Source organism: Rhinolophus sinicus, linkage group LG07 (genome assembly GCF_036562045.2).
Source record: "Rhinolophus sinicus isolate RSC01 linkage group LG07, ASM3656204v1, whole genome shotgun sequence".
Lineage (NCBI taxonomy): Eukaryota > Metazoa > Chordata > Mammalia > Chiroptera > Rhinolophidae > Rhinolophus > Rhinolophus sinicus.
Window position 1 is genome coordinate 81,142,007 of NC_133757.1, and position 26,382 is coordinate 81,168,388.

The 26,382-nt window shown below is 52.1% G+C and overlaps 3 protein-coding genes across 3 annotated transcripts; 1 reads left to right on the forward strand and 2 right to left on the reverse strand.

Moving 5' to 3' along the window:
- Window positions 1-7,868, reverse strand: KLF1 (KLF transcription factor 1). Its single transcript, XM_019746197.2, has 5 exons — window positions 7,560-7,868; window positions 4,172-4,319; window positions 3,255-3,461; window positions 1,799-2,624; window positions 1-666 (listed from the first exon to the last, which is right to left on the reverse strand). Exons 3-5 carry the CDS (start codon window positions 3,339-3,341, stop codon window positions 491-493), a joined length of 1,089 nt encoding a protein of 362 aa, XP_019601756.1. The 5' UTR covers window positions 3,342-3,461; window positions 4,172-4,319; window positions 7,560-7,868; the 3' UTR covers window positions 1-490.
- GCDH (glutaryl-CoA dehydrogenase) lies at window positions 7,852-13,879 on the forward strand. Its single transcript, XM_019746223.2, has 12 exons — window positions 7,852-7,988; window positions 8,077-8,206; window positions 8,296-8,331; window positions 8,605-8,748; window positions 8,870-8,932; window positions 9,208-9,378; window positions 10,112-10,241; window positions 10,321-10,537; window positions 11,012-11,115; window positions 11,373-11,498; window positions 11,821-11,981; window positions 13,350-13,879. The coding sequence occupies exons 2-12, from the start codon at window positions 8,116-8,118 to the stop codon at window positions 13,421-13,423; spliced, it is 1,317 nt and encodes a 438-aa protein (XP_019601782.1). The 5' UTR covers window positions 7,852-7,988; window positions 8,077-8,115; the 3' UTR covers window positions 13,424-13,879.
- SYCE2 (synaptonemal complex central element protein 2) lies at window positions 12,963-26,341 on the reverse strand. Its single transcript, XM_019746224.2, has 5 exons — window positions 26,217-26,341; window positions 25,488-25,603; window positions 15,422-15,632; window positions 14,327-14,515; window positions 12,963-13,264 (listed from the first exon to the last, which is right to left on the reverse strand). The coding sequence occupies exons 1-5, from the start codon at window positions 26,229-26,231 to the stop codon at window positions 13,217-13,219; spliced, it is 579 nt and encodes a 192-aa protein (XP_019601783.1). The 5' UTR covers window positions 26,232-26,341; the 3' UTR covers window positions 12,963-13,216.
- Between the last annotated feature and the right edge of the window lie 41 nt (window positions 26,342-26,382).

The window sequence follows — 26,382 nt, forward strand, 5'->3', positions numbered from 1 at the left end:
TCAGGCCAACACCGAAGCTTTATCTAGGAGGGCAGTTTTACAGGACCCATAACCATTCACAGCAGATGCCAGCCTCTATGCAGAGCTTCAGAAGTCAAGGTGTGAAGACCCCTTCTAGACCCAGGGTCTCTGAGAAGCTTCACCCCACAACCCCTCCCGCTGTCCAGGGCCTCCTGTGAGCTGGTCAGAGGGTCCAGCTTTCTGAGGGTCTGTCTCCTGTCCCAGTGTCTGAGTGTCCATCTGAGTCCATTTATTTGGGGCTCTGTTTCTTTGGGTCTGCGTCTGTAGGAAGTCTCTGTGGCTCCCTGTGCCTAAGGACATGTAAGAGCTTCCGTTGGAGGCTCCCCCAGGTCTGTCTATAGGCCAGCCCTTGATCTTTCGTGGATCTGTGGGGCCACGAGACTGGGAGAGGGTCCATTCGAGGGAAAACCACCCTGCGTGGCTCCATTCTTGTTCCGTCCCTGGGAAGGTCCAAGTGCTGGGGAGGGGCTCAAAGGTGACGCTTCATGTGCAAGGCCAGGTGATCCGAGCGCGAAAAAGCGCGCGGGCAGAGCTGGCAGCGGAAGGGGCGCTGTCCGGTGTGTTTTCGGTAGTGGCGGGTCAGCTCGTCGGAGCGTGCGAATCTCCAGCCGCAGCCTTCCCACGTGCAGGCATAAGGCTTCTCCCCTGGAAGGTGAGGAAGTTGTCAGCGCCATTGCCTGTCCCACACAGCTCCCTGACCGCCACTGCATCTGGCCGCACTCCTTTTGTTCAGCCTAGGACTGGACTAGGGTAAGGCAAGTGAGGCGCCTAGGGTGTGAATGCAATTTAAGGAGGCGCCCACTCTCAGGGGAGTGCACCAAAGTCTGGCCCTCTGCGACCCCAACTCTTTTTCTGTACCTGCATTTAGACCCATGCTTATTCTCACCTCCTGGACCCAAATTGCATCCCCTACACCACTGGTCCCACTTCCTGTGCTCTGGTACCCCGCTCCAGCGTCCTAAAGTCGTCCCACCCTCACCCTTTGATCCTGCCCCCGGTGGTCCAGCCTCTCCTTTGCACCAGGGGACCCTTCAGCTGCTGCCCTACCCTGCCTCTGGCTTTGACCCTTGAGCCTCGAAACCCACCTGGTGTTCCAGGCCCTGTCCGCAGTTATTATGCTGTCCCCCTGCTAGGCCTGGACCTTCTCCTGAGTCCCTGGACAGGTCTGTACACCTGGCACCACCCTTTATTCGGATCCTTAAGCATAGGCCTCACCCTTTCTCCTCCCCGCCTCTATTCCACGGCCCCCCTCTCTGTCTTCAGGGTCCTTGAGACCCTACTCCTCTGTTCTCTGGGCACTGAAACTGACTCTGCCCCTGTATCTCACCCCCTGAGCCCCAGCCACGCCCCCTACACTCTGGCTCCTCCTCCATGCCAACCTAACACTTTTTACTCCTAGTTCGGCCCCTGAGCCCAGAATCCGCTTGCCACAAACCTGAACCCAGTGTCTTTGGCCCCGCCCCTGGCATTCCAAGCTTGGCCCCTCCCCTCAGTCCCTCATCTGGCCCGGTACCCTACGCTGCTCGCCAGGCTTTCTGCTCCTCAACCCTGGCCCAGGTCTTAACCGTCTGTTCTCTGAAACGCTCCTCAGGTTTTTCAGGTCCTCCCTCTTTCCCAACCCGCCTCTCGCACCACTGCTACTCAGTCCTCTAGCCCTCCCAGCTCGGGAGGGTCCATGCTCGTTCCCAGCTCCCTCTGCCCAGACCCATGCTCTTGGTTGCGGGATCCCAGGCCACGCTCGGCTCCGGAGTCCCCGCCTCTAGCCCTGTTGCCTCACCAGTGTGCGTGCGTAGATGAGCCTTCAGGTGCGAGCTCTTGGTGTAGCTCTTGCCGCAGCCCGGATACGTGCACGTGTGCGCCGCCTGCCTTTTGCGTGCCCAGGAGCGCCGGCTGCGCTTGGATGGCGCGGCCTCCGCAGTCTCTCCTGGGTCTCCTGCGTTTCCACCGAGTCCCGCGCTCGTCGTTCCGGGTCCCAGACAACTCAGGAAGGAGGGGGACGCGGTGGGGCCAGGCGCAGGCGTGGGAAGTCCGCGGAAGAGCTGGAAGTGCCCTTGGTACTGTGGCGCCGGGTACAGCGCGGGGTACCCGGACAGCAGCCCATAGGGGGCGCCCGGCGCCGCAGGCATTGAAAGCCCGGTCCGCGGGAAGTAGCTGCTGGAGGAGCCTGCACCCGGCCCAAGGTACCCCGGCTGCAGTGGCAGCGCCTTGGGCTCGTGGGCCGGGACCAGGGCTGGGATCACGAAGGCGTCAGGGGCTGGGGCTCGTGGGGCCGGGCGCGCCCAGCCCGGGTGCTCCTCGGGACCCAAGTGCCCAGCCACCAGCCCTGGGCCACCCGTGTACGCGCCCAGAGTCTCGGGCGGCGGTGGGTATTGCACCCCCGGACACTCGCCGGGCGCCAGAGCGCAGGTCTGGGGCGCACCGCCCGGCTCTGCGCATGGCAGGTTGGTGAGGAAGAGATCCAGGTCCCAGGCAGTGGTCGCGTCCCTCTTGTCCTCTTCGTCCTCCCCAGGCACATCCTCCAACTCTGCCTTCACATAGAGGGGCGGCCCGATGGGGTCTGGGGGACCCGGCCCCAAGTCCTGCACCTCCTCAGAGCGCCACCACTAAGGGAAGGAGCCGCAGCGTAAGGCTTCAGGGGTCACCAGGGTACCCTCCTCCGAGACGGAGGGTCCTGATGCCCTGATGGGAGCACGCTGGCCAGAGGCTCTGGAAAGGGGTCTTGCGTGCTTGTCTGTGATGTCTGTCCCACTCCCTCACACTGCCCCTGTCCCCCCTCCAGCTTCGGGGACAGAGGTCCATCGCGTCTGGCTGGCAACGGGAGATAAGACATACATTATCTGGAGCTGCACTCAGGCATGGGGGAAGGGGTGGCAGAGCCAAGAATGCAAGGCTGGGGTGGCCCAGCCTTGCCTCAGTTTCCCCCCAGAATTTCCCACTGCTTCCCAGTATGCCAAGAAGATTAATTCCCAAGATTAATTCCTGGGTGTCACCTAGACACCTTTGCTCTTTTTCCCTGATATCTGGGGTTGTCTCACTGAGCCTAGACCCCCAAAGTGTTCAGCTCTAAGCTTCAAAAATAAGCCTTTAGACCACTTCAGACCCTTGGACTGGGCTGAGGACCCCCAGCCAAGGCCAGGTCTCTGGATTCCAGGGCAAAATGCAGACCAGACCCCTAAATTCTATGACCGTAGCCTAGGACCCCAGCCAGCCACCTAGATCCTGCATGACCTCACCTTGAGGAAGTCTTCCTGTGTGTCCGGGAAGGGGCCTAGGGCAGTCAGTGTACTGATGGAAGGCAAGGTGGTCTCAGCTGCAGCCATGGCTGGCTGGTGCCCACCCTAGCCCTCAGACCACCTCTCCCTCGGTGGCCTCGTGGGCTCTGAGGCTCCGATGGCCGCTTGGAGGGCTCCTCTCTGCCCTCAGATGATTGGCTGCAGCCCCTGATAAGGGTCAGGCAAGGCGGGGGGGATGGGGGTGGAGGGGTGGGGATGGTCACTGTTTCTGGGGAACAGAACTTACCTTGGCCTATTTGGGGCAGAGCTTTAAAGACTGACCTGTATCCAAAGCTCAGTCAGATGTTTGGGGGCTGGGGGCTCAGGTTTGGGGGTTTAGGCATTGGATAAAGTAAGGTACTGCATCCCCAAAGAAGGAGAGTCTTGGGGGCCTGTTCTCAATTACCTTCCTGTAAAAGGGGTGACAGGCAGAATGGGGATTCTGGGGAGGGGCTTTGAGACCCCCTTTCCCTTCACGGAGGCCTTGCAGCCCTCCCCTCCCCCAAAAACAGAAGCAACGATGCTGATGGCGGGACTTGGCACAAACTCCCTGCCAGGACAAGCATTATCAGACACCCCAGACGTTGGAGGCTGCTATCAGGTGGGGGCCCAGAACAGCCAAAGCTCTGTCCCTGACGAGTGGCAGGGCTGGGGGCTGGGGCTTCACATTAGCTTGGCTTGAAATTTCCTGGGTTGTGAACTCTCAGGGTCTGAGACCAGTGGCAGGGGAGCCCCTGCCAATTAGCTGCCACTGTCTACCATGGAGCCACACCCTCTGGGGGGGGCACTGTAGGGAGTAGGGCTGTGTGGAGGTTGAGGCTGGCAACACTACATCTGCAGTGTGATGAGGGCTGGGGAGGGGGAGTTGATCCCCTCACCTGGATGGGAGAGGACCATTGGGTGGGACCACAAGAAGTAGCTGGCTTGCAGGAGACTCGAATCAACCCTTGCCCTGGGGGTCTTGCTGCTGCCTGGTTTCTGGACCACATGGGGGCAGGATCCAAGGTGCTGCACCAGGGACCTCCACTGGGGTGGGGGCAACATGGACACACATCACAGATACACAGTTCATCGTCAGAAACACACAATATACAATTACATAGTGACATAAATTCCTGGTCCCTCAGCCATACAGACCATGTAGTCCCACACATATAATAATTCTGTACTGGTGCATCACATAGACCAGGCACAGAAACACAATTCCCGGGCAGGAAAACAACCATATACCATTTGGTTATACCATGTAGTCACACAATGTCTCCGACATAGAATTCATAATCACATAGACATGTGCTGACAAAATCACACACAGTTATCCAATCACACACAATCACACAATAATACTGACATGGTTTAGCTACAACCAAACACACATGGAGATTCCTAGATATGTTGTTACAAAACTATAGAAAATGCAGTCACACAACCCTGTCAAACACAGATGTGCCTAAGACACAAAAGCATAAAACCCGGCTGCACACAACCATTCACAATCACACAATGATGTATACAGCTAACACAGACACAGACGCAATCACACACAGCACCATGTAAAGCCTACAACCTTTCGTAGTCATGCCACCTGTCGCTGTCAGTATATAATTATTTAGTCAGACGTTTGCACAGCTATCAATGTCCAACCATAGGGGGCGCACTCAGTCAAACATAGACAACATACCAACATGGAATTAGACAGCCTGATAGGGAAAGGCACAGAATCTCGCCCAAACATAGACAAATCACCACAGATACATAGAGTTGGTGCACCACAAATGCATCACACAAAAAAGACAAAAAATTCTGTGCAAAAAAGCATGTAACAGCCAGCTCAACAGGGCCAGCCCAGTGGCTCCGTGCTCCTAACACTGAAGGCTGCAGGTTCGATTCCCATATGGGCTAGTGCCAGATGGCTCAGTTGGTTGGAGTGCGGGCTCTCAACCACAAGGTTGCCCTTGGACTCCCGCAGTGGATGATGGGCTGTGCCCCCTGCAACTAGCAACAGCAACTGGACCTGGAGCTGAGCTGCGCCCTCCACAATTAAGATTGAAAGGACAACAACTTGAGTTGGAAAAGTCCTGGAAGTACATACTGTTCCCCCAATAAAGTCCTGTTCCCCTTCCCCAATAAAACCTTAAAAAAAAAACCAAAAGCCAGCTCAACAAACCTACCAGGATGGCTATAAGCAAAAAAAATAACATTTGTTGACAAGGATGTGGGAAAATTGGAACCCTAGTACACTGATGATCAGAATATAAAATGGTGCAGCTACCATGGAAAATGGTTTGATGATTCTTCACAAAGTTAAACATAGAGTTACCATATGATCCAGCAATTCCACTCCTAGGTATTTACCCAAGAGAATGGAAAGCAGGGACTCGAACAAATACTTGCACATGCATGTTCACAGCAGCATTACTCACAATCGCCAATAGGTGAAGTCAACCCAAATGTCCATTATCAGATGAATGGATAAACAAAACAGTCCATCCACACAATGGAATATTATTACTCAGCCATAAAAAGGAATGAAGTTCTAATATGTATTACAACGTGGATGAACTTCAAAAACATGCTAAGTGAAAGAAGCCAGTCACAAAAGTCACATATGATTCTATTTATATGAAATATCCAGAATAGGCAAAGCCATAGAGGCAAAAAGGTTAGTGATTTCCATGGGTTGGGGGACGGAGGGAATGGGGAGTGACTGCTAATGGGTACAAGGTCTCCTTTGGGGGGTGATGGAAATGTTCTGGGACTGGATCGAGGAGGTGGTTGCACAACATTGTGAATGTACTAACTGCCACTGAGTTGTACATTTTAAATGGCTCATTTTATGTTATGTGAATTTCACTTCAAATAAAGCAAAATGGCTGGTTTCCTGGAGAGGAAAGCAGTCTCTCTCTTGGGGAGAGATTTCCTTGGTTTAGGGTAAAGCACTAAACAGGTATGTTTGGCTCTGAAGCAAGAGGATAAGTGTCCAGAGAGAGGCATTTGGCTGGGAGAGAAGACCGCTGGGATGATGTGGCAGTAGGAATGATGGATTTCACAGGGCAGCCAGGCCGGAGCTTTGATTTGGGTTTCCTAGTGTGTATGCTGTCATCACCCTCTGACACCCCCTGAGCATAGAGAACTGCAGCACCCACAACAGCTCCAGGGCAGGGAGCTTTGGGGAAATGGAAGGAGTAGGAGAGAGGCCACAGGCTCCAGGAGGAGGAAGGTGTCCAGAAGAATATGAGTTATGCAGAATCCCAGACATTTCAAGGTGGTGATGGACTCCATACTGTGTGAGGTAGAGGGTTCAAACCATTTTATTTGGATATTAAGGGCAAAAAAGGGCCTAGAAAGTGGGAGAGTCCAGGGACATCCAGGTCCCAGGCATTTGGGAACTCACAGGCCAGTAATCACATTCAGACACAATCCCACAGTTACTGCTATCACACTCAGTCACAATGTGAGGCACAGCACACTACACACACAACTATCCAGAGTGTCAGTGTGGAAAGAAGTATTCCAGAGTGGGCAGGGGCCTGTCCTGGGAATCAGGAGGCTTCGATCCTGGTCCTGGTCGCTGCTCTGCACCTGGCCCACTGTGACCTTGAGCAAGTCTGTATTGCTTTCTGGGCCTTACTTTTCCCCACTGAGAATGGGTCAGTCATGGTAGATCTGTGTCTTTCAGATAAAGAGATGGTCAAGCATGATGCACCCAGACAAATGCACACCACATAAATGCTCTTAAAAGTGACCTAGGTGAGCAAAGCCACTCACTCAGGCATGTGTTACAGTCAGGCACACAATCACACACAACTGCACATAGACCAAACCATATTGACACATATAGATACACACAATCACATACACAAATATCCAGTAATATTACCACAAAGATAACAGCCACACCTAGAGAGAAAACCACCAAAACACAGAGTCATACACACAGTACCACACAGAGTACAATTACACAAGCTTCCAATCACAGACAAGAAACCACAAAGACATTCAGCCACACAGACATTCAAAACCAGCCACAGTTACACAGGCACAAAACCACCCAGTCAACAGCCCAGGCATAGTCAGTCCCACTACATACAGATACACAGTCACTCAAGCACAATCACACACACAGATGCACAGAATCACATAGCACTCGGAATCACGCCAAGTCACACAGTCACTCGCGGCTGCAGTGCTTCCTGGGACAGACTAGCCGACAGGTTGGGTTGAGGTCGCCCTCTAGAGCCCAATTCCTCTTCACACACACAGTACCCCATTAGAGGAGACCTCGAGGTCTGGCCTCCTGAGTTCCAGGACTTATTTTCCTCCTGCCTTAGCTTCCTCGTTTAATTCCAGAATCCCTTTGCACACGTCTCCAGCAACTGACCAACCAAGAGTGGGCCGAGCCCCCTCTTTGGGCCAATCAGAGCCGGAATACAGCGGGCCAATCGGGTAGGCGCACTCGCCTCTGCCCTTTTCCTGTCCTCCTTCTTAAAGGAGCTAACGTGCCTACGCCTGGGCGCGCCCGCTTTCATCCAAAAACCTGCCATTGCCTTTTTAAAATCCCGAGCCGTGTTGGAGTCAGGTCCCAGGACGAACCAATGAGAAGTTCCTTTCCGCCTCCGCCCCTCCCATTCCGCCCGAGGTCAAAAGCCATCATCTGGTGCTTTGTGGCCTGTGCGGGAAGCCGAGGGGCGCCTGGTAGGGACTGACGAAAAGGGGCGAGGGGCGCAATGGGCCATTGGCTGCGGGTGGGTGCCGCTCCATTCTGATGCTTCCGCGCCTCCAGGTCGGGCGTGGCTGCTGCGCTCGCCGGACCTCTGCCCTCATGGCTCTGAGAGGCGTCTCCTTGCGGCTGCTGAGCGGCGGACACCGCCTGCGCTTCCTGCGCGCTTGGGGCTCGGCAGCGGCGCAGACCGGTCAGTGCTGGGTCGGGGGTAGGATGGGGAGGGTGGAACTGGAGGCTCGGGGACTTTCTCGGGTTTATTTTCTCGTCCTGTGTTTGCAGAGAAGGGCGGAAAGACACAGAGCCGACCGGCCAAGTGTAAGGACCTCTCGTCACGCCGTGCTTCTGCGGCCCTTGCCCCACTGTCTGTCTGCCCCGGGTGGGCTTTGTCCCAGAGTCCGAGGGCTTCCGGGGCGGAGAGGCCAGGGCCGAATGCGCTGAGGCAGTGGGTTTCCCGAACAAGGGCCACCTTGCCAGTTTTGTTTGCAGCCCATGTCATCCTGGAACTGGATTGGAGTGGAGGATTCTGGGAGAGGAGGGTGCGGGGGTCGATTGGGCTGGGCGGAGTCGAGTCCCTGCTCCCTCTCCCAGCCTTGCGTCCAGTGTTTGACTGGAGGGATCCGCTGGTCCTGGAGGAGCAGCTGACAACAGATGAGATCCTCATCAGGGACACTTTCCGCACCTACTGCCAGGAACGGCTCATGCCCCGCATTCTGCTGGCCAATCGCAACGAAGGTGCCCAGGCGGGCTGGTGGGCACCTCCACCATACACAGCACCTCTGCCTCCTCAGTCGCTGAGGTGGGGGCTCCAGTGGGCCAGGGCTGGCCCTGAACTTGGGCCTCTGTCCCTTTGCAGTTTTTCACAGGGAGATCATCTCAGAGATGGGAGAACTCGGTGTTTTGGGCCCCACGATCAAAGGTAGGGTCAAGTTTCTCTCCACGTTCTGCAGCCCCAGCTGTGAGCTGGAAAGCCCCTTCCTTTCCCTGAGTTTGGGTTTCCCAGGCTGCAAAGCAAGGCTTTTGTCCCTCTGACTGGGGATGAAACAAATACATCTTCAAGATAGAGTCAGCTGGACGCCCCCTCCTTGGGCACCCCTTTCTATCTTTGTTTCTTGGGCCTCAGGAGTCACTGGTCCCCGCTGGGTCGGTTTTGGCCCCCATTGCCCTATCTCCCCTCCGCACCTCCCTCACCAGGGTATGGCTGTGCTGGAGTCTCATCAGTGGCTTATGGGCTCCTGGCCCGGGAGCTGGAGCGCGTGGACAGCGGCTACAGGTCAGCGATGAGTGTCCAGTCCTCCCTTGTCATGCACCCCATCTACGCATATGGCAGCGAGGAGCAGCAGAAGAAGTACCTTCCCCTGCTGGGTGAGCAGCTGCCTGCTGCCAGGGGACCCTGGTAGAAGACAGTCCCCCAGTGGTCTGGGACTCGGGTGGGGCTGTCCCCTGAGCCTGCCTTCTGTTCCCACCTCAAGGATAGCACCAGGGGCCACCTGAATCCCTTGCCAGAGCCTGAGCCTCACTCCCACATCTGATCCTGACCATCCCCTCCTAGGTCTCTTTTGACTCTCTCTCTGGCCCTTTTTTACCACCATCATCTCCCTATCTCCCTCTTCATTTGCTTTCTGTCGCCCCGATCCTAGACCAACATTTAAAATCTTCATTTCTTGACTGGGTTCGTGAGGTCCCACGTGAGCAGGCCTCTGGTGACCTTTCAACCTCATCTGTGGCCACTCTCTTGACTGCTCTGCCCCAGTCAGACTTAGCTACTTGGAATTCTCTAAATGTACCACTGGGCCTTTGCATGTCCTTTTCCCACTGCCAGGGCTTCTCTTCTTGCTTAACCCTTTTCACTCCCCTTCAAGACAGTTTAGCTGACTTCTTCCTGACTCCTGTGAGGCCCCACCCCTTCATGGCATAATGACTATGGCCCAGGGGTGGAGGGTGAGGGGGCCGGGACTTGTCCCTCCACCAGCACCTGGAAGTGCCATGAGGGTGGCGCCAGATCTGCCTTAGCCTGGCTTGGTTGAGAGGCTGACACTTTTCAGTTGAGGGCATGAATGGGGTCAGGGAGCCTTTTAACAATGTCTTGTGCGTACAGCCAAAGGGGAGCTCCTGGGCTGCTTTGGGCTCACAGAGCCCAATCACGGGAGTGATCCTGGCAGCATGGAGACCAGAGCCCGCCATAACCCATCCAGCAGGACCTACACCCTCAATGGGGCCAAGACCTGGTGAGGGGCCTGGGTGCCTCGCGTGGGTGGGCAAGGGCAGAGGGGCAGCGGCCAGACTCACTGCCTGTCCCATCCCCAGGATCACCAACTCGCCTGTGGCCGACCTGTTTGTAGTGTGGGCTCAGTGTGAAGATAAGTGCATTCGGGGCTTCCTGCTGGAGAAGGGGATGCGGGGCCTCTCAGCCCCCAAGATCGAGGGCAAGTTCTCTCTGCGGGCCTCAGCCACGGGCATGATTGTCATGGACAGTGTGGAGGTGCCAGAGGAGAACGTGCTGCCCAAGGCTTCTGGGCTGGCGGTGAGCAGAAGCCATCTTGGGAACTGATATCAGGTCACATGCTGGTTTACCTTTCTTGGGCAGGCCCTGTGCTGGGGTCCCAGCTAGAGACCAGACAGACATAGTCCCTGTGTACTGCCCCTTTTTGGTGACTATCTTGTTCACAATGGCTCTGCCCAGGACACGTATGGGCCTGAACCAGCGTAATCCTTTGGCACATGCACATCTTCCTGTCTCCTTATGTCAGGCCCTAGATTTGAGCAGCCAATCCAGATCCTAGGATGGGTGGACCTGTGTGCAAACCAAGAGTGAGCTTGCACTGAGCAAGGCCTGTTGTACATGAGCTTCGGTACCAGGGCCTTGTGTGATTGAAACAGCCTCCCTGACTCTTTGAATGTCTTGAGGAAGGGGGTGTCCCCCTTCTGCAGAGTTGGTTCTGCACAGACCCTCTCAGTTCCTCTTGGGTGGGACTGAGGCCCCCTCTCAATCTTACAGGGTCCCTTCGGCTGCCTAAACAATGCCCGGTATGGCATCGCCTGGGGCGTGCTTGGAGCCGCTGAGTTCTGTTTGCACACAGCCCGGCAGTATACCCTGGACAGGTGAGCAGAGGCTACCTTGAGAGCTCTTGCGGGCGGGCTCGCATTCCATCTTTTACCTCACTGGCGGCTCCCTGGACCCCACCCACCAGACCTAAGTTCCCTGCTCTGTGAAATGACCAGGGAAGTCCTTCTGAGCAGTGACAGGCTGAGTCAATGATAGGGCCTTGGTGAGCTCAGTGGGGCCTGAGGCAGCCTGGGAAGGCTTCCTGGGCCGGTGGGCATCTGCTCTTGAACTTTCCCTAACCTTGCCTGCCTAGGATCCAGTTTGGTGTCCCGCTGGCCAGGAACCAGCTGATTCAGAAGAAGCTGGCGGATATGCTCACCGAGATCACGCTGGGCCTTCACGCCTGCCTGCAGCTTGGCCGCCTGAAGGATCAGGACAAGTAGGGCTGCTTGTGGGGGGAGGAAGAGGAGGGCAGCTGTGGTAGGACCCCAGGCTTCTCCTGGGCATGGTGGTGGCTGGCCCTGGGATGAAAGGTCCTTCCTGCTGGTGGCCCCTGGCGACCCATCCCTTTTCTCCCTCTTGGCCTTGACGGGCCAGGGCCTGCCGGCTTGTCCCTTCTTGGGAACTCGGTGTCTCCTGCTATGACTAATGCAGGGAGTCCTCCCCTGGTTGGTTTGCCCAGCGTGTCGGGGTTCCTGGATGCCTGGAGCGGGGTTAGTTCTTTGTAATCAGCGCTTGTTATATGTCTGTGCCATTCCCAGGGCCACCCCAGAAATGGTCTCCCTGCTAAAGAGGAATAACTGTGGGAAGGCCCTAGACGTCGCCCGCCAGGCCCGAGACATGCTGGGAGGGAATGGGATTTCTGATGAGTATCACGTGATCAGGCACGCCATGAATCTGGAGGCCGTGAACACCTATGAAGGTGGGAGCTGAATCCTTTGGAGAATGGGGGAGGGTCAGTTGGCCTCACTGTTTGGGGAAGAGGGACAGGGAGGAGGGGTGGAGCCAGCAGACTGGAGCCCTCCTCCCGGCTGTCCCCACTGGCAGTGTGACCTGGGACAGGTCCCACCCTATACCCCTCCTCTGGAATGGCTCACACTGGGGCCGAGGAGGTGAGGCGTTCTTCAGCCTTTCCTTCAGATGCTCGGGGGAGGGGTGTTACCAAGCCTGCTGACAGCCTCCTGGGGCAGCCCGAGTGGGGCACGATGCCCAGTGAGCTGCTGATGCAAGGGAGTGAGTACACACAAGCATCGCCACTCCATGTTATGTTAAGAGAAAAACGGTAAACCATTTGCAGACTGGTGTTTGAGCCTGGCAACTAGTTGTGACTCGCATGGGGCCCAGAACCCCTGGCCTCACAGGAAGACAGTTATGGAAAAAGTTAATTAAAAAGGGGGGGAAAGGACAATCCAGTGTGAGCCAGGCAGAAATAGAGGGGCAGGTGCTTGTCTCTTAGGAGGAAAATGGAATGGAGTTAGGCCTTGAGGCAGGTGCAAGAGCTTCCTGGGCAGAGACAGTGAAAGAGCTTCTGAATGCTATTCTGAATGGGACATTCTACAAACTGCAAAAGGGAGGGGTGGGGGACACAGGGACAGGAACGACCCCAAGGCTAAGCAAGGGGGACCTTCAGATTGTTTTAGAAGGTAAGGGGCTAAGGGGAGGGACAGTGTCAGGTATGCACTTTAGAAAGCAATCAGAATTATTTTGTTCCATAAAAGGGAGTAACCTCTGTCTTCTGCCCTGTGGGATGTGGGTGACGGCTTCAGGAAGCGGGTAGCCTCAGCTGGGACAAGTGATTATGTGATGTTTGCTTTCCTTTACCTCCTGTGGGTGAGAAAGGGACTGATGTGTTTCTAGAGTCCATCAGAGGTCTCTAACTCCATGGGAAGGAAGCACAGCTGGATTGAAAATCAAACATTTAATGAACTATGCAGGGCTGGGGTGGGGTGAATTTGCCACATGTGGGGGGTCACCAAAGCTGTACCCATGGTGGTGGCTGGACTTGCGGCCTTTTGGGTCTAGCATAAGGAGCTTTTTTTTTTTTTTTTCCAAGATGCATTACAGAACTGAAAAACAATTTTCTCAGTGTGGCCGGAATGGTGGCCTCTGAGCCTTCTCTTGGTGGATGTCACTAAGAGGTGACTCTCCCAGAAGCTGTCAGCATTCGCCATCTTTGTGGGTCTGTTCTTCTTCCAAAGTAGTAGCCTGGGGAGGGGACATGAAGATTGTCTTTAAAGGGAAGTTGTGAACTGTTAAGAATCCAAACTGACTGTGTGCCTATCCTGTCCAGGCACTCACGACATTCATGCTCTGATCCTCGGGAGGGCGATCACAGGGATCCAGGCGTTCACCACCGGCAAGTGAGCACACGTCGTTCCGGAGCCCAGAGGGTCCCGAGCCCCCTCCTGGGGAGCTGCTGGGAGCTGAGCTTACTCAGAAAGGTGGCAGGTAGAGCCAGTTTTTATGGTGGGAGGTGAGAGACTGATTTTTCAATATCAAAATTTCCCTTCTGAAGTCACTCAGATGAGCTCCTTAAAAAGAAGGTGGAACTCTGTACCGACTTTCTCAGATGGAAACAGGTTCCACTTACCTTGGAACAGGAGCTTCTCTTGACAGAGCAGGGAGAGGGAAGGACAGTGACACAGAAGCAACCTCTGTGAGACCCACAGACCTGGTGTCTTACCGAGTAAACCCCACACACACAGCAAGAGTTCCCTGTGTGCCCTCTGACCCTCCCATCTGGGGGATAAGTGCCTTATGCTGGAAGTTGGGGCAGAATAAAGGGGGGAAGAGAGAATAATAAAGAGTCTGCATGTCTGACCCATAGTGTTGGGTTACATTTACTTGGAACTACCTGAGAAGTCCTTTCAGTCACAGGAAAAACAAATACATTTGGGGGCAGTGAGGTGATCAGATGTGGCGGGAGTTTCCTCCCATCCCCAGTGACCTGGCCGATGTCTGCGTCTTTGGCTCTGCTGTAATCAGTAAACTCATTAGGCATTGCCCCGGGCTCAGGGCTGTGGGCGGAGGGGACTTTGTCCTTTCTGTCACCACAGAGCTGGCCACACAGCGGTGGGAAATAACAACGGGCCAGCTTCTCAGCTCCAACATACCACGTTACAGGGGAGCACGGGGCCACAAGAGTGATGGCAGGAGCCCCTAGTGGTTTTCTGTGTTCGTCACATCCTTAGTTTCTGTGGACATTTCCTTTCTTGTTAGCCCCTACAACTCTCCTCAGGCAGCGAGCCCTGCAGGGGTTAGTCTTACCTCCGGCTGGACGCACAGGTCTTTGTACACGGTCTCCACGGTGTGGCACACTTGTTTGAGCTCTGTTTCCAAATGGCTGATGTTTGCCATTTTCTGACTGAACTCTTGAAGCTTGTCCTGAATGATCTTGTTGTGGTGATTATAAAGCTGATACATCCTCTCCTCTAGCTTCTCTGTCAGATCCGAAACCTTTTAAACAATGAGACATGTTCTTGGACAATCGAACCAGAGGCATCACAAGACTTGTATTCTAAGTGGCTAAGATTTCTGCAGTTTATCACATTAAAATGGTAAAAACAATTCCAGTGATTGGGGGTGAAACTGCCTAGATTAAAAAGAAAGCTTTTTTTAAAGGTAAGATTGCAAAATTATATATATAGTACGGGTTCCACCAGGTTAGGAAGTGAGTATATAACAGAGACTAGAAAAACACAAGCAGCAAAGGGGCTTCGGGGTGGCAGGATCATAGGAATGTTTTTATGTTTTTTTCTGCTATGTTATACTTTTCTCTACTTCTCTATTTCCTATGCTGTACCAGGGTGTATACTGGTAGGGAGGGGAGGGGTGGCGGGGGGACAAAAATGGTCAGCCTGTCATCAACAGATGTTCCACTCACAGTTGTGCATTGTGAAGAAGCATCAGGAACAACCATTAACGTTGGACCTGAATATAACATCAGGCTTTGTTAGACATAAGCCCCGGACATGTTGAGGGACCCCTACTTTCCCATCATAAACTATTTGACTTTGGAGGATAAATGGCTGCGTTAACGCAGGCTGTGCCTCAAATCTACTCCCATAGCCATTAGCCCTAGTATGAAATAAGGGCGCTGGGCAGTCAAGGCAGATGTGCCTTGGTCCCTCATTCTGACTCTCACTCAGGCAAATTATTTCTAAACCTTACTTTTCCCATCTATAAAGTGCGTCCAATCTCTACAGGATTAAGGTGAAATGAGGTACTATATGCAAATGGCCTGGCATCATGCTGGGAACATAACACGCTCACCAGGTTTCATTTCCTCCCCTTTCACCTTTTACCTATGGACACCCCACCCCCTTTGAACAGTGCGGGTGTGTGCATGTGTGGATCTGTCACCTTGGTCTTCAGGCTGTCCCTGAAGTTGGTCATGAGTGCGTGGTCCTTCTGCCTGCTCTCGTTGATGTTTTCAATCAGCTCCTGGGCCCTCTTCTTCAGGATCTCAATGCTCGAGTCCAGAGAGGAAAAGTAGGGTCCTGACTTCCCTTCCAACACCATCAGCTGGCGGTTGGCACTGGAGGTGGCTATAGAGGGGCTAGAAACCTGACTTCTGAAAGTACAGGAAACCAAGATCAGTGCCAAACTCTGCCCAGAAGAGCTATCTGAATCAGCTTGATGGTGGGAGGAGAACAAGTATTGTGTGTCTCCTGTGGGTAACGCTTGCTTATTTCATTCACACACCCACCCTGAGAGGCAGGGACGGTATCCCCATTGTATAACTGAGAAAACAGACCCAGAGGCACACACAAAATCTGTCCAAGTTTCCACAACAAGATCTGCCTGACTGAAGCACACAGTCATTTTATGACACCAACTTGCTTTGAAATGAGCATCAATAATACTATTTATATATATCATAAATGCTTTCTTAGTTGGATCTTCCTATCACCAACCTGCGGCATCCCTTTCCATCCCTTTCTAAACCTGGGTGATGCCTGAAGCCTGCAGTCCACCTGGGGCTCATGTACCCGCATAACTCCCACCACATGAGGTGGCCTGTCAAGAGTTATTTATGTTAAAAGATTTTTTAAATGCACAAAGAAAAGAGTTATGTTTGTCCCACACTACACAGGACTATAATGATGTAATTCAATTAAATAGTGTGTTAACCAGTGAAATGGCAAAAAAGTGACAGCCGCCTAATAAAGCTAAACTGAATGAATAAAGGTTAAGTCTAATAAAAGAAAAACTATTAAATCAAGTATGGGGAGACAACCATAGATTGGGGCAAAAACCATAAAAATCTAGAAGGATTCTGCATACAGATTGCTTGACACGGCCTGTAAGTTTTTGTCTTTAACAACAAAACTGGGAATTGCGGGTAATTCATTATAAACAAGGCATATGAAACAAAAGTTGCAATCTGATCAGCAGACCCACTGGTGTTTTCAATTAAGATAAAATGTTTAAGGTAAGCTATGTTTTCTTTTTTTGCTGCTTCTCTGCTTTATCTGATCTGTCAGCACTTTCCATCTGCCAGGCACTGTGTCACTGCATCCTGACGATAAGGCTTTGGGGTCTGTCCGCTCATCATCTTCATAGCTGAGGGCACTGGCTCAGCCTGATCACTTTCTCAGGGTCACCAGCCAATTCTATGGCAGAGCTGGGTGTGGCACCCAAATGGCTTGATTCACAGCCCATGTCCTGCTTCCTCTTAGGTCCTTAGTTTCCCCCTCACCCTCTGAGGTCCTTCCAACGCTGAGACTCAGAGGTGCCACCACCGCGGTTCTTAAACATACCAGTTCACACCCAACCCTAAAGTCGCCATGACCGCGAGCCAGGCACTGCTTTACTTAGAAAAACACATCTTGGTTTTCTGAATGTTCACAAAACTATTTTTCTTGGCTTTTCCTGACTGCCTGAGCTCTTCTTTTTGGCTGAGGATACAAGCACGGTGAAACGCCAGCACATGCGAGCCTGGGTGGCCAGAGCTCTCATCTGCACAAAAGTGCTCAGGCCCGAGGATATGGCTATGTCCAGGTTCTCATGTATTCCTTGCCAGATTGCCTCTTGCCTCTGCCTTTGCCCCTGCTCTCTGACACCCATGAGACCTAGCCAGACCACTGGCTCCTGTGAGAAGCCATCCAGGTTCCCCGTGCCCATCTCTGTCACTGCTCACGTCCCTATCTCCCCAGAGGGCTCGGTCCCATTGATCTCCACATTCCCAGCATCCAGCACATAGTAAGTCCTCCACTGTTTGTTGACTAAATGAAGGACACCTTCCGTCAGATCTATTCCTCCTCTGGCTTTCCATGCAAGTTCATCTGCCTCCAACACAAGACGCTGTGTCCAATGAATTTTAAAATGGGAAATTATCTCCAATTCAGGCAGATATTTCTACAGCAAAAATTTATATCAGCTAGAAAACAACAAACCAACTAAAGACTCCATGAACATTCTTGTAAAAAGATGTTTTGCTGTGAGACAAAGGTTTACTAAGGAATTTATGACCTCTGAGCCTGCAATTACTCTTCTAAGGGGAGGGGAGGCAGAGAAGATTTCAGACCAGATGTGGGACACACTGACATTTTAACATTCAGATTTCTGTAATGTCTGGATGCATGTGGAGAACACAGTGCATCCAGAGTGTTTCTAAAAGGACAGCCATGCTCAGCCAGATGGCTTAGTTGGTTAGAGCACAAGCTCTCAACAACAAGGTTGCTGGTTCAATTCCCGCATGGGATGGTGGGCTGCATCCCCTGCAACTAAAGATTGAAAACGGCGACTGGACTTGTTGAGCTGCGTCCTTCACAACTAGATTGAATGACTTGGAGCTTATGGGCCTTGGAGAAACTGTTCCCCAATAAAATATAAATAAATAAATTCCCCAATAATAAAGAAATAAATGGACAGCCATACTTTGTATGATGGTGATGGCGCTGGGGGCATAGGTTCAGGAACTCCTGCTTTGACGACCCGAAGGCCTCAAGCACCAACTGCCCTCCTGTTCTAAACCCGGAGCTCCATAACTTCAGTCTCTGGCTAGTGGCCTCACCTTAGCCCCTTTGCCCTTCAATTCTGTCACATCCACCTACCAAAACCCCAGGCCCTGGCTCTCCACAACAGCATGTCTCTTTTCCCACACTCAGGAATCTGAGTGACACTGGAGGAAATCACGACCCTCTGAACAAGGTCACTACAGAGTCCAGCTCTCCGTCCTCAGTGGGGTCCTCAGGGCCACTGGGCATCCTGTGTGTGCCCTGGTCACCTCTCTCATTCCTCCCATCAGCCATCCCAAACCTTTATAATTCTCCCATCCCTGGCCCCATACTTGCCTCCCCTCCCCCAGCAGATACAGTGCAGGCCAATAATCCCATTTACCGCCCCCCATAAATGTATCCACACTGCCCTTCCTTTTCCAAACTCCCAGCTTAGTATGCAGGCAAGCTGTTCTGGGCTCCCAATCCCATCCCCCGTATCTCACCTTGTATATTTGGCCTCCCCCTTTGTCTGGTCCTTTGCCTCCCCCCGCCACCCTGTATGTCACATTGAGTCTCTTGCATTAAAAAACACAACACACCCTCTCCCCTCAAACACCAGGCCTCCCTCAGCCAGCCACCTCCCTCTTTACTCCCCATCACCACCAAGGTTCTGGAAAGAGATGCCAACACTTTCTGAACGCATTTTCTCACCTCCCACTCGCTTCTCAGCCCACTGCAATCAGTTCTCAAATGCAGCAGCCACTGGCAAGGTCCCCAGTGACACCTGGAAGACACCGCCCTTGACTCTTGGCAGCAGATGGTGCTGTTGACCACCTTCCCTGCCATTCCTGACATGCCGTGTCCCCAGGCTCCGTCCTCAGCCTCACCCTCTTCCCTTTACACCCTCATTCACGCCATTGCTTTGCAGCCAGGCCTCCCACACATCCTACCTGCTGGCCTTTCCTGCCAACCCCCTACCTGTCCGATGCACAGCCTGTTGTTCCCCAAAGGCACCCGTGCAGCTGGGAATGTCCTGGCAGCCTCTTTCCCTACCTGAGTCCTGCCTCGTTTGAGAGTCTTCCCTGGCTGGGTTACAGACACCCGGCCTCTAGTGTCACTTCCCGCACCTCAGCCTCTCCTCTAGACTCCAGGGGGGCTGGACCGGGCCTCACCTTATTTGTCTTCATATCCCCGTACCTACCCCTCATGGTAGGAGTAATAAAGGTGCGTCAAGTGAGTGAATGACTACTGAGGGTGTTCATTACCATCCACACTTCCACGTCTCCGCAACTCATCACCCCCACCCCACACCTCTGCTGGGCTCCCAACAACATACCCGACTCCCTCCGGGCCCTCTCTACTTGGCTGCCCCAGAGGCATCTCAAACTCTTTCACATTTGCACACCAGCATGATCATTTCCCCCCCAACCTGATTTCATCCTCCCCTCCCCTGCCCCCACCCCACACCAAAAGCCACCTGGTTCCCAAGCCAGAAACAGCAGTTAGCCTGGAGCTTGGCTTGTCCCTGTCCTACTATATCCTGTCACGAAACCCTCTCATTTCTCCCTCTTTAATCTCTCTCAAATCTATCATCTCTTCATCTAACCGTTTGCGACCCCAAGCCTATTACTTCTCACCCGGGCCCCAGTGACCGTAGAACGCAATCTAATGTCCCACTTCTGCTCCGTAGCCTTCGAGAGCCCCCCACCCCCAGCCACAGGATCAAGTCTAAATTCCCTAGCACAGCACCCACGGCCTTCCAGGGCCCTGGGCCTCCACCCTCTTTCCAGCCTTATTCTCTTTCCATGCTCCACTCCCAGCAATTTGGAACCTTCCAGTTTCACCAAACCCATCAGCCTTTGTCTGAATTGACTTTCCCTTTCTGCCAATTTTATGAGGCAACATTCAGAGCTTCCGCTAGTGCACCCACATGGCACCTTTGCCTACTGTTCATAATGCTCCCCGATTATTTGTGTCAGTTCCCTCCAGGGCATTGTGTAGGCTTGGGCCAGGGGGACAGCATTCTACTCAAACCAAAGGTATCACCAACGTTTGCTGAATACCTAAGTGAACTAACTACATCCTGAGAGGAGCTGAGTGTAACATTCCTACTCACAAGCCTCCTGGACCCACAGTTGCCTTGTTGACCTGGCGGTGTAAGGTTCCTGAAATGAAAATCAATGATGGTACCAGGTGCTTCTTTTTCTGTAATTGCTCACAACCTGCTTGAGCTGCTAACGGTTCAAAGCTGCTCCTTTCTCAGGCTCCGGGGAGGAGGCTGGAATGGGTCTTCTAGGCAGCTATGCAAATGGTGAAAAATCATTTAAATTCGGCTCATTCAAATTTCATTGTGGGACAAAGGCCTGCATCAGATGTCTGCAGCGAGCCTCTTGATTTTTTCCAGCCTCTCCTTTGGGGATTTACTCTTCTCCATTTCATTTTTCTTAATACTCAGCAGCTGCATATTCATCAGGATGCTAATGAATCAGAGGCTTCCCTGGGCCTGCAGTCACCAATTAACTTTAATAAACAAAATGCACGGTGTCCTCTCGGCTGGCTTCCCCCTTTCCCTGGGCCTGCTTCTGTTGCCGAACCCTGGATGGAGGCCAGGGAATGGAAGTCGGCCCAACACAGCAGCTCGGGTGGTGGGGGATCAGAGTGGGGGCTTTGAACACATCGCCATGCTCATCTATTACGGTCTGTCCTTTTAAGGAGTCCCTAATTCGGCTGTGAGGATTAGGACATAGTTCCCGAGCCGGGACCCACGCTGGCAGGGGGCCCCGGGAACTGCAGAGTGAATGGGTCTAAGCGAAGAGACCATCTGTTTGCTCCAGGTAAAGCTGTGATTGGCAGGTGTGTGAGCCAGCACCGCCCGCTGGTGGGGCCCTCCCTCTGTGGCCTCTAACAGATATACAAGTAAACAATCCGCCAAGCACTTATGACCACCGCAGGCAGCAGTCCCTGGAGGGCAGGCAAGCTAATCAAACATTCAAAGAAGAACACAACAGAATCTCCGGTGTGGACAAAAAGAGGTTTTGCTGAAGTACAGCCAGCAAGGAGGAAGGTCTGAATCAAAGCCGCTGAGCCGGTCCTCTCTGCTTTTCTCTCCTGAAACATGTTCATATTTTAATCATGTTGCTGAGTGTCTGCTGCGCTGGTTCTCATCCATCTGTTTTTCAACCAAAGCTCTTATGGGACTCCTTGAAGCCTCACAATGATTTGCAATTGTGTTTGTTCACCATTTAGATCCAGGTCTAAACATGCTATTTGCAGGAAGATATTATCAAACAACAACTTTAGTCATTTCCTTCTTTTTTTCTGGTCTCCACCTGATAGCACACACTTGGAAACCATCCCACCCTGTAGCCTGGAATCTGGGAGGTAAGGGGAAGCTGGCTTTTGGCCTAGAGTCCTCAGGGCCCTGGCCTCCTCTCACTCTCTCCCCAGGTGATGAGCTTATTCACCTCACAGCTGCCACTGAAACAGTGACTCCCACAATGCCATCTCGAGCCCCTGGCCCACCCTGAGTTCTGTGTCAGAAAGTCCCACTGTATCCCAGACATGTTCATGTACATGTCTCCAGCCACCGCTCAGCAAGGGCAAAATGGGACTTGTGCTTTCGCCTCTGCCAGTGAAATCACCACCTGCTCCAGTGAAATCACCACCTGCTGGAAACCATCCGAAGCCAGAAAGTGGGGAGCCAGTGGTGTGCTGGTCAGCACTTAGCAACTGGCTCCCTGGATGGGCAGAGGGAGAAGAAAACCCTAATTGTCGATTTCCATGGTGCAAAGACTCCCACTATAGCCAATTTCAAGTTACCAATATGAAGTCGCTAAATGCCAGGTTGAGAGGAGATGTGTAGAACTAGCTCTTGCGAGCTGGTAGGAGCCACCCCCAGCAGACCACAGCATACCAGGATCCGGGTATCCCTGCTGCCAATCACAACACCTGACATGCCAGCCTTCTCACTGTTTTGTGAGCACACAAACCAGGAGACACGCTGGATGCATGCCCTTCCTCATGCCTCACTAAATGACACCCCCCACACACACACAGAGCTTCTCTCCATCTGCCCTGCTAGATGCCACCCCCCCAGGAGCCTCCCACCTGATCCCCCTACATCCACTCATGACCCCTCCCGCCCATTCTACACAAAGTGGCCAGTGTCTTTTTATAACAGGAACTTGAGCATGTCTTTTCTCTGATCCATCATGTCCCCTCCTAGGTGTCTACCAAAGAGAAATGAAAACATATGTCCACACCAAAACTTATACATGGATGTTCATAGCAACATTACTCACAAGGGCCAAAAAGGGGAAGCGATCCAAATGCTCATCAACTGATGACAAGATAAATAACATGTGGTAGATCTACAATATGGAATATTACTCAGCTATACAGAGGGATGAAGCTCTGATACCTGTTACAACAGAGATGAGCCCTGAGGACACTGCCCAGTCAAAGAAGCCAGTCACAAAGGACCACACAACTACATGACGCATTGATATGGAATCTCTAGCAGAGGCAAATCCATAGAGACAGGAAGCATTGTAGTGGTTGCCAGGGGCTGGGGAGGATGCAGGGATTGGGGGTTAAGGGGTACAAAGGTTTTTTTTCGGGGTGATGAAATGTTATCAAGTTGACTGTGGTGATGGTTGCACAGCTCTGTGAATATACTAAAAACAACTGAATTGTACATTTTAAGTGGGTGAATTGTATAGTATCTGAATTATATCTCAATAAAGCTGTTACCAAAAGAGTCCTCAGGATAAAGTCCATAGCCAACGAAACTCCCTGTGACCTGGCCCCTGCCAAGCCCTCCAGCCTTCCCGCCTCAGCCGCACTGGCTGCCTTCAGCTCCCTGAACAAGCACAGGGCCTTTGCATAAACTCTTCTCTCAGCTCCTCCTTTCACTCCACACCCACTCAGCACCCATTCGTCCTCACCTTCTGATTCAGCATTGCTTCTTCAAGGGCGCTGTCCCTGGCTCCCCATCAGGGCTGGCTGCCCATAAGGGAAATGTTCTCCCAACTTCCTGATCTCTTCCATGTCAATACTTGTTCAATATCTCTCTCCCCTTCAGATGGAAGCACCGGGAGGGTATGAGAGTGTCTGTCTGGTGTAACCTGGGTATCCCTGCTGTCAATCACAATGCCTGACACACTGGCCTCCTTATTATTTTGTGACCACACCCAGCTTATTTCTACTTCAGGGACTTTGTACTCTGCCGGCATGTTTGGGTCCCCAGATGCCTCCTGGCTTGCTCCTTCTCATGTGACCTCCTTAGAGATCTTCTTCAACTACTCTAAACTCCCTGTCACTCTAGTTGCTTCTTACTCTGCTTTTTTTCCTCACAGCACTTGCCACCCATTGAAACCACATTCTTCTTTTTTTTTAATTGTCTATTTCTCTTTTAGAAAGTCAGCTTGGCAACAGACTCAGAATAGCTAACACAACACTGAAGAAGAACAAAATCAAAAGACTGATGCTATCCTACTCCAAGACTTACTATAAAGCTACTGGGGAAAGAACAGACAATAGATTAATGGAACAGAAGAGAGCCCAGAAATAGACCCACACACATCTATATATAGATAACTGATCTTTGCAAAGAAGCAAAGAAAATTCAATGCATAAAGAAGAGTCCTTTCAACAAATGGTGCTGGAACAATTGGACATCCACATGCAAAAAAACTGAAGCTAGACAGACCTTACAACTTTCAAAATAATTAACTCAAATGGATCATAGATTTAAATGTAAAACACAAAACTATAAAATTCCTAGACAATTACATAGAAGCAAATCTAGGCGACTTTAGGTTTCGTAATGACTTCTTAGATATAACACCAAAAGAAAAAAATTGATAAATTGGACTTCATTGAAATTAATAATTTCTGCTCTACAAAAGATACTGTTAAGAAAATGAAAAGACGAGCCACAGACTGGGAGCAAATCTTTGTAAAACACATTATCTGATAAAAGACTGATATCTAAAATATACAAAGAACTCTAACAACAGTAAGAAAACAACGCGATTGAAAAATGGGCAAAAGATCTGAGCAGACACTCCACCAAAAACAAATACAGATGGCAAATAAGCATAGAAAAAAATGTTCCAACTTAATACCTCAACAGGAAACTGCAAATCAACACAACAATGAGATACCACTATACCACCTATTAGAATGGTGAAAATCCAAAACACTAACACCACCAAATGCTGGTGAGGATGTGGAGTAACTGGGACGGGAATGTAAAATGGTACAGCCATCTTTGGCAGTTTTTTAACAAAACAAACATACTCTTACCATATGATCTAGCAATCGTGCTTTTTGGTATTTACCCAAAGGAGTGGAAAACTTAGGTCCACACAAAAACCTGCACATGAATGTTTATAGCAGCGTTATTTATAACTACCAAAATTTGGAAGCAACCAAGATGTCCTTCAATAGGTGAATGGATAAATAAACTGTGGTACATCTATAAAATGGAATATTATTCAGTGCTGAAAAGAAATGAGCTATCAAGAAATGAAAAGACATGGAGGAACGTTAAGCACATACATATTACTAGTGAAAGAAAGTCAGTTCCAAGAGAGCAGGGATTCTGTTCACTGCTGTACCCCAGTCTGGTCTGGCCAAAGCCAACCCTCAATAAATATATGGTGAATTAATAAATGTCCAAGACAAAATCTTTTTTTGTCATCCCTGACACTGCTCTTTCTTTCACTCTAATATCTAATCCATTAGCAATTTCTGTCAGTTCTAGCTTCTTAAATATATATCCAGAATTTAAACACTTCTCATCACCTCCATAGATCCACCATGGGTCAAGTCAGAATCGTCTTGCACCTAGATCATTCCAATTGCCTCCTCACTGGTTTCCCAGCTTCCACTCCTGCCCTAACAAACTATTCTCTACACAGCAGCCAGAGGGAGCCTTTTAATACTGTAGTTCACACCCTGCTATAGTCGTTTCACATCAGCCCTCTATTCCAAACCTTTTCATGGGTAATTAATATCCCAAGTCCCATTACCTGTCTGACTGTATCTCTTACTGTCTCCCTCTTACTCACGCTGCTCCAGCACAGTCCTCCTTCCCAGCCTTCGCAGCTGCTGTTCCTCTGCCTGTAGCATAGTTCTCCCTATCTGTATAATTCAATTGTCACCTCCTCCATGAAGCATTCCCTGACCCTCCTCTGATCTAAATTGGCTACTTGTCACTCTTGCCTTGTTTTCCCCCCATACCACTTAGCATCTACTAACGACTATATATTTCTGAATTTACAATGTCTCCTCTAGAGAGTGTAAGTTCACTGCTGTGTCCCCAGCACAGAGCCCCGTGCCAGGCACATGAAAGATGCTCAACTAGCACTGGAACAAATGCGCCAAGAGCACACAATGGTAGGGTCTTGGGGAAGAAACAGGTTAAAGAGAAGGACCCAGGGGCCTGTTTAGACCCATTGGGCCGGGGGCTTCCTCACCTAGCTAGCCCCCGACCAGCTTCCTCTTCGCAGCTCTCCTCGCCCAGCTGTTGCTCCTTGCTCTCCCCCAACGGCTGTGGCTCTTGGTCCTTGCACTCTGTGTGTGGCATGGGCACCTGTGGGCACAGCCAGCACTTGAGAGACGGAAGGAGGGAGGGTGACAAGTGGCCAGATCCCCTCCTCCCGTCCTGGGCACCTCCGTGGGACACTGCGACATGGTAGGGACCCACAGAAGAGTTGGGCAGAGCTGGGGTGGGCACCAGGAGGTCGGAGCCGTGGCGTGAGGGAGCGCAGGGCAGAGGCGGAGTAACTTGGAGGGGCCGCCGTGAGGGCAGGGACTCCGCGAGGGGCGCTGTGGTGCCTGGGCTCCTAACTGGTGTATGCGTGGGCTTGAGTCCTTCAAGGAAGGAAAAGAGGGAAGAGAGAAAGAAGAAGGAAAGAAACGGGTGCGGTGTATGGATGTCTGAGCTCCTCTCAACACTGCTCCTGCCACGCGCCATGCGTGGAAGTCTGTGCTTCTGGCAGTGCTGTCAGCGCGTCAGTCACACCGTCCGCCTATCAGTCAGGGCCCAGTCGGTCAGTCAGGAAATCAGGGCCCGGACAGGCGAGGCGTGGCCCCGATAACAGGACAGGAGACAAGCAGCCGGCCTCGGGTACGCCGCGAAAGCCCGAGATCGCGGCCGTTTCCTGTCCGCCTGCCGCCGCGCGAAGGAAACAAGCGCCACGTACCCCCTGTCGCTCCATCCCGTCTTTTCCCGCCTTCTCGCCTGCGCCCTCTGCGCACGCGCCGCCCCACGCACGTGCTCACGCGGCGCGCTTCCTGGCCCCGCCTCTTTTTGGGTATATGCGCGCGCAGCGGGGCGGGGTCGACCGTTAGCGTTAGCGGCGGTTGGGT